The following is a 14,705-nucleotide window of genomic DNA, read 5'->3' as shown; positions in this document are numbered from 1 at the left end:
TGAAACATCCCCCGCAGTAGCTGGGGGGAGAGGAGAGGAGCCAGCAGCACTGCAGGAAGCCCGGACAGTAGGGGGAATTGGCACTGCATGGAGTGATGCACACACCTTTAAAAAAAGCAGTGGAGAGGCGATGTATGAGATGATATTGTCTTTCCTCCTACTTTAATAGCAACACTTTTACATAGAAGTCTTTTTATAAAATATTTGTTGCACAAACATCAGAAGCATTGATGCAAGCTGAACTAAACGTTACCATATATTTTCTAAGAGATGAATTCCTTTATCATCAACTCCATCTAGTGGCCAAAATGCAGTATAGTTCTTCCACTGCAGAAAATCTTACCTGCATTTTGGCCACTAGATGGAGCTAATGATACATGCATTAATCTATTAAAAAAAAAAAATAAGGCAACATTTTAATTTAGTTTACAAGAATGCTTCTGATATGTGTGCAATAAATGTTTTATAAATAGATCCCATGCTGTAACTTATAACTTTGTAAGATTTAGCATGTAAATGTATGATTTTAATATTTTTAGTATATGGACATGTAGTCAGGGTTACAACCCCCTTTTGTTTTTTATAGACCTTTGCCAAAAACCTGTTTACAAAGGCAGACCACCAATCTGCCTCTCTCGGGAATGATCGGCGGGTCCCGGCGGACTCCGGGTCCACCCGGACCCACTGATTGGCTCCCGCTGTGTCCAATCACAGCGGTAGCAGCTCGTCGGCAGCAAGCGTGCGTGGCACAGACCCGGAAGCACAAAATGATGTACCTGTACTTGATTTTGTGTGGAAGAGCCGCCGCACCGCAGTATATGTACAGGTCGGCAAGTGGTTAATATAAAAGCAATCCTAGCGGCTTATTAGCCACTGGATTGCTTTTACAGGCCACGGGAGCGGTCTTCCCCCTCACGCCGCCTTCCGGTGCCTCTCCGGGCTGTATCATGCAATTTGAGGAGCCCGGCACTGAAGCGGGCGGTTGCCCCAGCATACCATAGAGGTTTTCAGAAACCAGATCAACTCCGATCACCTCTATGGTATTAGGAACTGGACGCGACCTGTATTTTGCCACTTCTGGTCTTTTGTTTACTAGCTTTTACAAACAGCGGATCAGACCGATCTGGGTCTGATCTGATGCAGTTAAGGGAAGAGGAGACATCTGGGGTTTGATAGACCCCAGATGTCTCAGTAAAGAGGACCTGTGATTGTTGTCACAAGGGATGTTTACATTCCTTGTGACAGCAATAAAAGTGATAAAAAAAACTATTTTAAAAAGACGGTGTAAAAATTTAAAATAAAAACAAATGAAATAAATAATTATTTAAAAAAAAAATTGCAAAGCGCCCCTATCCTCCAATGCTTGTGCACAAAGGCGAATACACGCGTCAGTCCGGCACGCATACGTAAACGGGGAATCACACCATACTTGGGCGGTATCATTGCAAACATTAAAGCGAGAGAAAAAATTCTAGCCCCAGACCCCTGTTTAACTCTAAACTGGTAGCATGCAAAGGCATTTAAAGCATCGCCCATAGAGATTTTTAGGTACCGTAGTTTGGCGCCGTTCCACAGGCGTACACAAGTTTAAAGCATGATATGCTGGGTATCTATTTACTCAGCATAACAACATCTTTTGTATTTTACAAAAAAAAATGGGTATTATATTGTGTTCGTGTGCACTAACATTCATTAAAGCGTATTTTTTCCCAACAAATTTGCAATCTGCTTATCTGCTTCCTCCCCCCCCCCCCCCCCGGTGCCACTTTTGGCAACTTTCAAGGTTGAGGGGGGAACAGGTACTTGCTTTTGACAGGGACCCATCTTCACTTCTGTGATACTCCGCCACAACGAAGTCCATCCTTCCTCCGCCGCCGAGCCAGTTAGAAAGCACAGCGCGCTATGCACAGTAGGGAACCGGCTGTGAAGCTGAAAGGCTTTACTACCGGTTTCTCTCACCACAAATGGTGGCAGCAGCCAAACTGAAAATCTGCTGGGGTGCCGACATCATGGGATCCCTGGACAGGTAAGTGTTCTAATATTAAAGATCAGCAGCTACAGTATTTGTAGATGCTAACTGTTAATTTTGTCGTGGGGGGCGGAACTCCGCTTTAAAAACGGAAAATTGTATACTTACCTGACACTAATTTTCTTTTCCTGATTCATAAGCATGACAGCATATACATATGGGTACAGGCTTTGCCCCCTGCCCAATCACAGTGCCAGCTATATTATAAAAATGAATCACTTCCCTCAAGGCGGCATTATCATAACTATACTCAATGTGAAGCCCCAAGGGAGGGACCTGTATGCTGTCATGCTTATGTATCAGGAAAAGAAAATTACCGCCAGGCAGGGGCGTAACTACAGGGGTTGCAGGGGTTGCAATCGCTACCGGGCCCCATGCTCCAGGGGGCCCGGTAGCAAACCAGTGGGTGAACTTCCAGGATCGCAAAGGTCGCACTTGCGACCGGACGCTGGCATTGCACCACTGTGGGGAGGCCCCAAGATTGCAGGAAGGGGGCCCACAAGATTGCAGGAAGGGGGCCCACTGCAGAACCTGTGAAAGAATCCTGCTGCGGGACCATAATAAAAGGCCATGCAACGAGTGTAAAGAGCCCAGGATTAGTGGGAAGAGCCCTGGGCTTGAAGGTAAGGGCCCCGGCCAGGGGTCTGGGGGGCCCTTCATGGTTTCTTGCATCAGGGCCCTGAAGGTTCTAGTTACGCCTCTGCCGCCAGGTAAGTATACAATTTCCAGTTTTCCTGACACAAGCATGACAGCAGATATGTATGGGATGTAGCACACCACAAACCACAAGGGACGGTAACGCTGAAGTATTTTATTAATCATTAGCTCTGGCTAATACAGAACGACCGAACTCCACCGTAGTCAAGGTCGCTGAATCTACTTTATAATGAGCCAAAAATGTGCTGTACTTAGACCATGTCACAGCTCTGCATATTACCTCTGGGAATACTCCCCTAAATTCTGCCCACAAAGCTGTCAGACTTCTCGTCACGTGGGGTCTCACTCCTATCGGAGGTTCCAGACCTTTTGCTAAGTAAGCTCTCCTAATGGTTTTGACCAACTACAAAGCCAGTGTTCTGCTAGATGCTGCCAGCCCTTTTCTCACACCCCCTGGGATGACAAACAAATTCTCAGTCTTCCTAAAAGAGACCGTCTTCAGCAGATATAGTTTAAGAGTAAAGCCGACATCCAACTATTGTGCCAGAGTAGTTAACTCATTTTGCATTAATTTTGCATTGTCGGAAGGATGATATCCTGCTTTCAATTGAATGGCCTATTCACTTTTGGGCGATGCAGAGGGAGAGTCCTTAACACCATTTAGTCCAGGAAGTGACAACGATAAGGAGGTTTATAGCCTAGAGCTTGGATATCTAAAATCCTTCTTCCCGATGTAATGGCCATGAGAAACATTGATTTTAATGTTATATTTTATGATAAAGATGACTGGTAAACCAAAAAGGGTGATTGAGACTTTAACTCTGAGCGTGTTTACATGCAGGCCCATATCCAGACCTAGGTTAAAACAAAAACTGGCGCACGACGGGGAAAGAGCAGTACTAGAGACCTCACAAGTTTCACTAATTGGGCAGGGGGTCAAACCAAAAACGGAAGAAAATTCAAGCAACAAATCCTCAACAGGATAGTTCATAATCTGGAAGTCCATATAAAAGGTCCATAGATATATGAAATCCCAGAAACACACTCCGTAGGCAGCTCTTGTGGCAAGTAGAAGATGCTTGGAGCCAACTGAAAGGAGAACACAGGCACCACTCTAAGTGCAGAATCTTGAGATTTATTATAAGAACCAAAAAAACGGTACTCACAAAGGGAGCAGTATGCAAAGCATCATTGTGTATGTAGATAATCGCTCCGGTGTTTTGATCAGGATGGCTTGAGCGCTACTACTTCTTCAAAGGTTTGGGAGAAATTTGCCACCACCAGATTCACAAGTCTTAGACTTTTTCCCGGCAGGTCTGGATATGGAAGGAGAACACAGGCGCCACTCTAAGTGCAGAATCTTGACATTTATTAAAAGAACCAAAAAACGGTACTCACAAAGGGAGCAGTATACAAAGCATCATTGTGTATGTAGATAATCGCTCCGGTGCTTTGATCAGGATGGCTTGAGTGGTCGCGGTATGCAGGCTGTAATCGGTGGTAATCCATACTTCCTGGTCGCCGGGACACTCTGTTGCTGATCCGTCGTCACTTCCGGGAGGCGTGATGCCGCTGGCGACGCATTCTCGGAGCATGCGCTCCTTCCTCATGCCGATCCTGAGGAAGGAGCGCATGCTCCTAGAACGCGTCGCCGGCGCCATCACGCATTACGCCTCCCCGAAGTGACGACGAATCGGCAACAGAGTGTCCCCGCGACCAGGAAGTACGGATTACCACCGATTACAGCCTGCATACCGCGACCGCTCAAGCCATCCTGATCAAAACACCGGAGCGATTATCTACATACACAATGATGCTTTGTATACTGCTCCCTTTGTGAGTACCGTTTTTTGGTTCTTTTAATAAATGTCAAGATTCTGCACTTAGAGTGGCGCCTGTGTTCTCCTTCCATATCCAGACCTGCCTGGAAAAAGTCTAAGACTTGTGAATCTGGTGGTGGCAAATTTCTCCCAAACCTTTGAAGAAGTAGTAGCGGCTTTTGCCTATAGCAAAGTCTCGATGGCTGAGGCTGTACAACCTGCTTTTCTTAATCTTCGCCTCAATCTCCAAGCCGCTAACTGGAGCTTGGCTGGATCCGAATGGATTACTTGACCTTGTTGAAGAAGGTCCAGCACATTTGGAAGTAGAATTGGGGGTTCCGGAGCAAGAGACTGCAGGAAGGGAAACTACATATCCCATGATGCTCAACTACACTGCAGAGTGCATGAGCATCATTGGGAAATGTAGTTCCAAAACATATGGGGTGCCAAGGTTCACCATCACTGCACTAAGTAGTTCTGAGAGGCTGGAATATTCATGGCCGTGAGGTCCGCCAAATTCCGTTGAGCCCAATTCATAACTCCCGCTAGGAGTGTTTGTCCCCTGATTTGATTCCGGAATGCTTTTAAGGCCTAAAAGGCTACTTTCAGCTCAAATATATTGGAGACTTCTCTCCATCCCTTTTTCCATCGACCATGGGATAGGAGCCCGTTATGATGTGCTCCCCAGCCTACTGCTGACCTATCTTACGTGATCACCATTGGTGAACCCGGATTCAGTTAGTGGAAATTTGACAATGGCATCAGCCACCAACAGAGAGATCGCTGCATTGGGCAGGGGGGAGAGCCTGTACCCATACGTGTATGCTGCCATGCTTATATCAGGAAAAAACGTTGTGAACTTACTGTGTGACATAAAAAATTGCAACACTCACTATTTTGTTATCTAGGACTTCTGCTTAAAACATATATAATATTTTGGGGTTCTAAGTAATTTTCTAGCAAAAAAAATGATGACTTTTACTTGTAGGAGAGAAGTGTCAGAATAGGCCTGGGAAGCAGGTGGTAAAGCATGTGTTGACAATGTTTTCATACAATCTTGTTGATTTCATTGGGAAACACATTAAAGTGATACTAAAGGAAAAATTATTATTATTTTTTTTAAATAACAAACATGTCATACTTACCTGCTCTGTGCAATGATTTCCTCAGAGCAGCCCCGATCCTCCTCTTCTCAGGTCCCCTGTCAGCACTCTGGGCTTCTCCCCCCTGCTAAGTGCCCCTATTGCAAGCCACTTGCTATGGGGGCACTCGTGCTTGCTCCTGAGCCGGCTCTGTATGTCTGTTTCCTTCTTGCTGGCTTTAATTGACAGCCAATGGCTCCCGCTGCTGTGTCTGAGCCAATGAGAAGTGAGAGAGCAGGGAGAGCAGCTGCTCTCGTGCATAGCACTGGATCGAGATCAGGCTTAGGTATGCATTAAAGGGGGACTGGGAGGGAAGCATAGAATGCACGAAGGTAAGAAAACCTTCAGCTTCTAGAACAACTTCAAGAAAAAAAGCAATGGTGTGAATTCACCCTTAGAAAATTGGTGTCCCCATTGAAAGGTTTCCCCTCACCTTCTGTCCCTAAGGCTGGCCATACATTATACAATTTACCTGTGCAATTTTAGATTTAGAAAAACCATATAATATGAGGTCAATCCTAAACACTTTCAATTTGTATATAATCAGGCAGGCTCTTGCACTACATAGTTGAAGGTAAATCTAAAGGAAATTGAAAACGAAAATTGTACAATGTATGGCCAGCTTAAGACAACTCAAAATTTTTGGTTTTCCCGTCACTTGTGCACTGGATACATGTTCACCAGGACCAATAGTGGGAATAAATCTCCCCAAAGGTGACACTGAAAGCAAAAAAAAAAACAGACAGAGGCTCCAGACCTTCCATATCCAAAACTAAAAAAAGGATTTTAATGGCACAGGTGCAATGGATGGATAGGATGACATCACACTGTAGATGAACTTTATAACTTATCCTGCCCATATACAGTATGTTACCATGTGCAAAAAATATATAGTACAAATGCCTGACTGGATAAAAATTTAACCCAATAACTGCTAGGCAAGCAGTGGAACCAAAGACAGAGTAGGCTCAGAAAACAGATGCTGCCCTAGGATGTACCAATCTGTTAAATAAAGGGAGCCCACAAATTATAAAAAAACAACTTTATTTTTAGGATGAGACCTACAGGTTGTCAATTCCTAGCCAGCATTTCATGGAAACCAGAGTAAGTTTTAACTTTTGACTAGAGGAGTCAGTAAGGGTAAAGTACAGTAACTAAAATACTTTTTTCAAGGCATTCATATTTTTATGCTTGCTTTCTACAGGTGACGTCAGAAGGGGGCGGTGCCACTGGGTAACAAACATAACCAGGTGCCCCCCCTCGATTAAAAAAAGAACTGTCAGAGCTTAAGATCGGGCAAATGGCGGGTAGCCTCTGAGGCAAACCGTTTTTTATTTTTTTTCTATTTTTTGGGTCTGGTGGGCGGCGTGATTGACAATGTATTTTTAATACCCCAGATGATGTCTAAGCAGACGAAACGCGTCGGGTTGACTTCTGTCCATGCTACCACTTGTTGATGCTATTTACAGATCCGGATTTAAGCAGTTTTTATCTACCTCACTGTAAGTGTTCTAAACTTTTAATAAATACCCTTTGCTTATAGTTTTACACTATGTGGAGCCTTTTGTTTCCTTTCTTTGATGATTCATCCGTTATGGAAGAGTATTCATCTTGAGGTCTACATTGTCTGCATTCATTTGGATTAATGATGGTTTATGCAATTTTTCCAAAGAAAATACAAAGGCGACTGGTGTGAAAGGCCACTCGTTGTCCTCCCTGGCCTATTGGGTGTATATACACCAAAGCATGAGTTGACTCACTAGGCATACGACAAACTGAGTCCACTCACTCTGGTAACCTCCATATATATATATTGGTGGTGGATGGTGTCACAGCAAATTTTCAGTTATTCACTTCTGGAATACACGTCTGAAGATTTTTCACTTTATTCAAAAAGGGCTTTTTGCCCATATTCACTCTTTTTTTTATTGTTATTATTTATTTTTTTGTATATGTATTTTTCACAATGTTATGAATTTTCACATGTTAATTATCTATGAGCGCTACACATTTCTATATCAATGTATTTTTAATAAAGGACTAGTCAAAAGCTGTGCCTGCTCGTAAGCTTTTCATATATGACTCCGTTCCTAGGTTAACGACACATGCTGACGCTGGAATTCGACATCTACGCTTTGATGACCTCTGCTTAAAAACTGAAACACTTACCGGTGACAGATGGAAAATAGATTCCCACAAGAAGGGTGAAGTAAGTCGTCATGTCAGTAAATACATATGGCTGGTCCAGGTTAACAGGTTCTCCGGAGGGAACAGAATGCAATCCACTTTTCTCCACAATTAGGTCTTTGGGCAAATAATTTGACCACACATTTTCTACGGAGTAAAAGGAGAAAGTTGAAAGATAGCATATGTTGGACCCTTCCATATGAAGCTTAAAATAATATAAAAAAGAATGTATGTATACTTGTGTGTTTGTTTTTTACACAATCGTATCTTTAGGGATTCTATCATTCATATAAACAATATCTAGTTTTATATTCAAAGAAAAAATGTTAAGGAGCACCCGTCATCTGCCCCTGACACAGGAATGAATAGACTATCTTGGTACCCAAGGCTAACAATGAAATATTAAAAATAATAAACTTTTATGAATTCCATAGTTAATCCCCCCCTCCCTTCCTCCCCCTCCCCCTCTCTTTCTTTTGCCTTCTTTTATTTTTCTTCTTTCATTTCCATCACCATTGTCCTAATTTTTTTTTACTTCTTTCCCCCTCCTCGTATCCCCCCCCTCCGTTTTGCTCCCCCACCTCTCCTTCCCTCTTTTTTCCCATTTGTTTCCCCCATATGTTTTTCTCTCCCTTGCCCCCCCCCCCTTCCCTTGCCCTGTGCCCTTCTTACCCTTCTTCTTACTCCCTTTTTTTTCTTTTCACCCCTCTTTCTTCCCCCCCACCCCCTTTGCCTTTTTATCTATTCCTTAATGGTACATTGGCAATTATTACCTAAAGAGTTCTTCCAAAGAAAACACATTATTGAGATTATTAGGCCCCTTTCACACATTACGGTCCGTCGGCGGACTCCGTTTATCTCAGCTGGGGATCGATCCCCCGATCCCCCGCTGAACAGGCAGATGGCAGCTGTGTCTCCGCGCTGTGTGCGGAGACAGAGCTGTCAGGACCCGCTGTTCTCTATGGGGGAATCGGATGAGAAAGGACCAGTTTCCATCCGTCCAGATTTGACGGATCGGATCGGATGTCAGCGGACATGTCTCCGCTGACATCCGATGCCCCATAGAGATGCATGGGGCATCAGTTCAGATCCGCCAAAAATACGGACAGGCGGATCTGAACGGTCTGCCTGTGTGAAAGGGGCCTTATACTTTATATTTACTTTCAGTATTTGACCACGTGTGTCTGCTTTACTGCCCCAGTGCCCGCCGTGGGGGAGCGCGCTCGGGCAACCCTTATCCTCACTGCTCCTGTTTGTCTGCTCTTTTGGGTAAGCAAACAAATTCTTCCCTTTTCCCTCCCTCATATACCATTTTTTTAATCTATCATTACATTGTTTCTTTTACTGTATTGTTATAGATGAATTGTGTAATTCCTCCTCTAGAAGCGCTCCTTACCGCGAAACATGTAGAGCACATGTGTCAAACACAATGCCGGGGGCCGAATCCGGCCCGCCAGGCCAATTCATGTGGCCCTCGCACCTCTCCTGCAGCTGCAGCACCCCCCTCATTTCCGCCCTCCACCTTGTCTCAGCAGTCAGCAGCAGCAAAGGGGGACAGCACTCTTTCACCAGACCCTGAGCCCCTCTGGGCAGCCACAGCAATCCCCTCTCCACCTCCCTTGGTCTCAGGATTTAGCAGACTCCGGCAGCTGAGTCCAGCCCCCCTCTGGTCCTCCTCCAGACCCTGCACTCCCTGTTTCTCAGATCTGCCCCCCACTTTTTCCTGGAAGCAGCACAAGGTAAAGGGGGGAGGGTGCACTGTGATATAAGGGAAGGTGGAGGACTCTTGACTACTGATGGTAGGGGGGGGGGGGGGCTCTTGCCATTCGATGAAAGGGGGGGTGCTCTGGGCATCTAGTCTTAAGAGTAACTAAATACCATTAGCAAACAACAGCTTGGAACATTAAGAATGTTTTTTCAAGTTTTTTAATTACTATACTTTATTTCTATGGACACGTGTCTTTGTTTTTACCTATGGAATAATAAAAGTTTATTATTTTTATATTTCATTGTTAGCCTTGGGTACCGAGATAGTCCATTCATTCCTATGTCAGGAGCACATGAGGAGTGCTCCTTAATGTTTTCTCTTCGATTTCAAGAGAAACATACCCTACACTTATTATTATTTTTGTTAACCCTTGAGGCCTTAATCATAGAGATTGACCAATTATCGGCAAAGCCGATATATCGGGGGCCGATATGCACTTTCCTCGATATTTCGGAATCGGCCACCAAGGTGACCGATATTGACGATATTTCGGAAAAAGTGCTTGCACCGGAGTGATGCCTGCAGCTAGAGGCATCACCCTGGTACCGGCGTCCATAGCTGATGGTCGGCTGTCTTGTAATGACAACCGATGCGGCTGAGAAGCCGCTCGGCTGTCATTACAAGGAGCGGGAGGGGACGCCCCCTCCCGTCGCCTTCCGCGGCTCGTACGTGTCTCCCGTTTCAACGGGAGACTAGGGCAACCAGCCTGCATGGCCACCGAAGAGAAGACCGGATCAAAGCCGCGTTCAGCTCTGATCGGGTCTCCATGCAAAAACCCGGAAGTGATGTCATGAGTGACATCACTTCCGGGTACTGTCTTGCGCCAGATTAAAAAAAATGACAGCATTCAAAAAATCCATATTTGGCGTATTGAATGTTTTTAATTGCAGAGGAGGGGTTTGGGGTCTTTTAGACCCCCAGATCCCTCCACAAGTGTACCTGTAAAGTAAAAAAAAAAAAGATTTTTTTAAATGTACAAAAATATCCGCCAATATCGGCCGATACCGAAATGCATTGACCAAAATATCGGTATCGGCAACGAAAAACCGATATCGGTCGATCACTACTTAATCATAGCCATGGAAGATTACCTTTGTCATCTTTATAAATCGGTTTTAAAGCCTTTAACCACCACTTTTCCCCGGTAGGGGTTGGATGATGTCACGATGCAAGCATTTCGAAGCACCACGGTAAATACTTTCCCAGAGGGTTATTATAATGTTGGATTGTTTACACATGTGAATACAGTTTGGTGGGCTACAAGTACTTGAGCAACGTGAGTGTATTACCTAGCATTTGTGAATAAATGTATGGATTAAAGCCATAAAAGCACTATAAGCAGTGGTTTTCTCTTTACACATATACAGCTAAATGGAGGCATAATCAGGACTAACTACATGGTGTGAAATTAGCCAGTTACAGTTGAATAATCCTAGGAACAGGAAAGATCTATCCAAGTCCCCAGGGGTGGGACACAAGTGTGTTGTGACCCTACTTAACTGTAAGGTCATAAACCTAAGGTGAGAGTCTATCCGATGGAGGGTGCACATATTGCATGCAGTCTTTTGCACGAAGTGGTGAACAAACAGTGCAAGCTGAAGATTGGAGATTGATATACTGTTGAATAGCATAGCACAGCACAAGCAAATATTGATGGATTAATGGGACTTTTACGGACTATCATATATTACATTATATATTTTGGTATTGTTTTTGATTTTTTTTCTTTTTTTAGCAATATGATATTATTATTACTATTATTATAATATAGGATTTATATAGCACCAACAGTTTGCACAGAGCTTTACAATGTTAGATATGTTCACAATATATTGTGTAGCGCGGCACTTATTGGTTATAGATATTGATAATGCACATATATGAGTGTGGTGGGTTCGAGCAATGCACTATTTTTTCATTGGTCTAATTAGCAAATACATAGCAGCTCACAAGATTACATCTACATTAATGAACACTAGTGTTTCTTAAATTATTTTTTGCTCATTATGTCTCCTTATTTCATAACAATGATCAAAACTATCAATTTATCATTGTCAAGACATTCCCAAAGTCTGTGAATTTTTACCTTGAATTAGGCCACTGGCAACTCCTGGGATGCCTTGAACCTCCGTCACATTGTTTTGGGAGAAGTACAGGTCACACGTGGCATTCAAGAATGGCGAGGAGCAGAAAAGAGCCCACAACTTGCTGGTGACAGTCTCGTTTCCGGTGTCAATAAACTTAGCACAGATATCAAAACCTTTCCTGGATAAAGTGCGATTGCCAAGGATACAGATTCTGGAAAATGCACACAAGACCTTGTATTAAGTAGGGCATAACTGATAACACAAGGGTGAAGTATGAAAAAGTTGAAGAGCATTATCGTCTACAGCATGACATTTTTCTTTTAATATTATGCGCTAAGAGCTAGAATTATTGCTTAACTACTTCTGGACCGGAAGGATTTGCCTCCTTCATGACCAGGCCATATTTTGCGATTCGCCACTGCGTTACTTTAACAGACAATTGCGCAGTCGTGCGACACTGTATCTAAATAAAATAGATGTCTTTTTTTCCCCACAAATAGAGCTTTCTTTTGGTGGTATTTGATTTCCTGTGCGATTTTTATTTTTTGCGCTATAAACAAAAAAAGAGCGACAATTCTGAAAAAAAAAAAAAAACAATATTTTCCCTTTCTGCTATATAACATTCCCCAAAAAAAAAAATGTAAAAATCAAAATTTTTTAACATTTTAGGCCAATTTGTTTTCTGCTACATATTTTTGGTAACAAAAATCGCAATAAGCGTATTTTGATTGGTTTGCGCAAATGTTATCGCGTCTACTAACTACGGGAAAGATTTATGTCATTTTTATTGATTTTTTTTTTTTTTTTTTTTTTTTTACTAGTAATGGTGGCGATCTGCGGCGGACAGATCGGACCCCTGACTGACATTTTTGACACTTTTGGGGAGACCAGTGACATTACTACAGTAGTAATAGTAGTAGTAGTTACTGTAATAATGACACTGCCAGGGAAGGGGTTAACATTGTGGGTGATCAAGGGGTTAAATGTGAGCCTAGGGGAGTGATTCTAACTGTGGGGGGGCGTGGCTTGTGAAATGACCATAGAGACATCATACATGTGATCCTATATAGAAGGTTCACAGGCGCTCTATGATCATTCCAGGGAGAAGAACGGTCAGCTGTGTCCCTTTCATTACATATATATCTATTATGGTCTGGTCCCACCTCATTCAAAGTCCCAACTTTGCTTTTATTTTCTTGCTTTCATGCAAACAGGGATGGAGACTCCGGTGGTCAGGAGTCTCATTTAAAGTCCCAACCCCCTTCCCCCATAACAGCTGTGTTTACAACAGCTGCCCATCCTCCTCTCTCAGCGGGGAACGATAGTGGGTGTCAGGCGGCAATCGAAGCTACCTGTCCACTGCATCGGTTTCCCCCCTGATGAGCGGGGCGGGAGTGTGCCGCCAGCGGCGCTCACTCGCCCCCTAGCTCCCTGCGCGTGACCGATGTATACCTATGGCGGTTTGCGCAGGAGCGGCTACCTGCCACAGTATAACTGCGGCGGGCGGTCGTAAAGCGGTTAAAGTATAATTAAAGGCAAATTATTTTTTTTTAGTTTTGGGTAGAGCGGAGAGGGATTAGAACACCTGTCAGTCTTTATTGCTGTCTGTGCCCCTATCAGGGAGATTCACCCTCTCTATTTGTCCTTTATCATTGAACATGAAAGTAAAAGAAAATCCCAACTATTGGGTTGTGCCCAGAAAACCTTCCAATATGGACACTAGTTCTGGTGATCTAGGGGTCCCCATGGAATTCACTTCATTTGAAGGGCTTTCCTCTCACTGCCTGTTTGGCTATGGAACGGGAAGTGAAGGGAAATCTCCACAATAGGGCACTGATGGCGAAAAAAAAATGTGACAGGGTTTTATAACCCTTCCTTACTCTAGCCAAAAATGGAAAAAAAAAAGTTTTGCCTATACTTCTGCTTTAGGCTGCATTCACACTGCCACACGAAGTGGCGGCAGGGTCCGGTGCGTCCCTGTTCACCTTTTCAGGTTAGATTTCAGTCCCAATTTTTCGCTGAATTCGGGACTGCAACAGACCAGAAGACAAACAGGACTCCTGTGCAATTCGCACCGGAGTCACTCCAGGGATATATGAACCGGCTTCATAGAGAGCAGTCGCAGTCTCCTGACATGCGAATTGGATGTGGGGAAACTCGCATCCAATTTGCAATAGTGTGAATCCAGCCTTAAGGTGCTAGCCTAGGTAGCCCATACCAGCTGACGAAAGTTACTGAGTTCTTTCAGATATCCAGATTATTAATTACATTACCTATCATATTTCCCTAAAGTGGTTGTAAACCTCAGAAATGAAATGTGAACAAAGCCTATCCCTCTATAGCAGTGATGGCGGACCTTGGCAGCCCATATGTTTTGGAACTACATTTCCCATGATGCTCAACTCCACTGCAGAGTGCATGATCATCATGGCAAATGTAGTTCCAAAACATCTGGGGTGCCAAGGTTCGCCATCACTGCTCTATAGTGTGTACTTGTCTTAATCCAGAGCACTAAGTATTATTTCTGTCTGCTGCCCCTTTCCTCTGCTATTTGCATGAGTCACCTCTGACAAGTATTCCTGACAACAAAAGAAAAAAGGTGAGGGGAGGGATCTCCAGTACACAGCCTGTGAGTGACAGCCTCAGCTCTCTTCCTGTGTGCTTTGCGAAGGAGGGTGTGTCCCTTCCCTCCAATCAGCTCTCAGAGCTCTCCTCACTGAGCTGTGCAGTATGTCATTTCAGCTCTCTTTCCCCTTTTTTTGACAGCTCAGACAAACTTTATAAATTCTGGACTTTGAATGGATGTAGAGAAAAGAAGACTGTAGATAACTGCAGAGATTTGTTTCATCCCTGTTTATCACTTGAGGCTAGTCACTTTACTGTGTACATGTAAGGGTTACAACCCTTTTAAGCCCTAATGAAGGGGGCGATGTGTGGCCCCCAAAACATGTTGACTTTTGCACATATTACATGTGTGGAATAAAATCTTACTTTAGGTATGTACAAAGATATTGC

The 14,705-nt window shown here is 43.8% G+C and overlaps 1 protein-coding gene across 1 annotated transcript in view; it reads right to left on the bottom strand.

The window, feature by feature from the left end:
* Positions 1-14,705, bottom strand: part of SLC12A5 (solute carrier family 12 member 5) — a 148,880-nt gene that overhangs the window by 46,555 nt on the left and 87,620 nt on the right. Inside the window, exons 8-9 of the mRNA XM_082272063.1 lie at positions 11,690-11,901; positions 7,818-7,982 (exon numbers count right to left, since the gene is read on the bottom strand). Of these exons, the coding sequence (XP_082128189.1) occupies positions 7,818-7,982; positions 11,690-11,901 (377 nt within the window). The remainder of the gene's footprint in view (positions 1-7,817; positions 7,983-11,689; positions 11,902-14,705) is intronic.

Source organism: Pelophylax lessonae (genome assembly GCF_965119305.1).
Source record: "Pelophylax lessonae genome assembly, chromosome: 11".
NCBI classification, from domain to species: domain Eukaryota; kingdom Metazoa; phylum Chordata; class Amphibia; order Anura; family Ranidae; genus Pelophylax; species Pelophylax lessonae.
The sequence above is the reverse complement of the archived record's forward strand: the minus strand, read 5'-3'. Positions and strand labels throughout refer to the sequence as shown.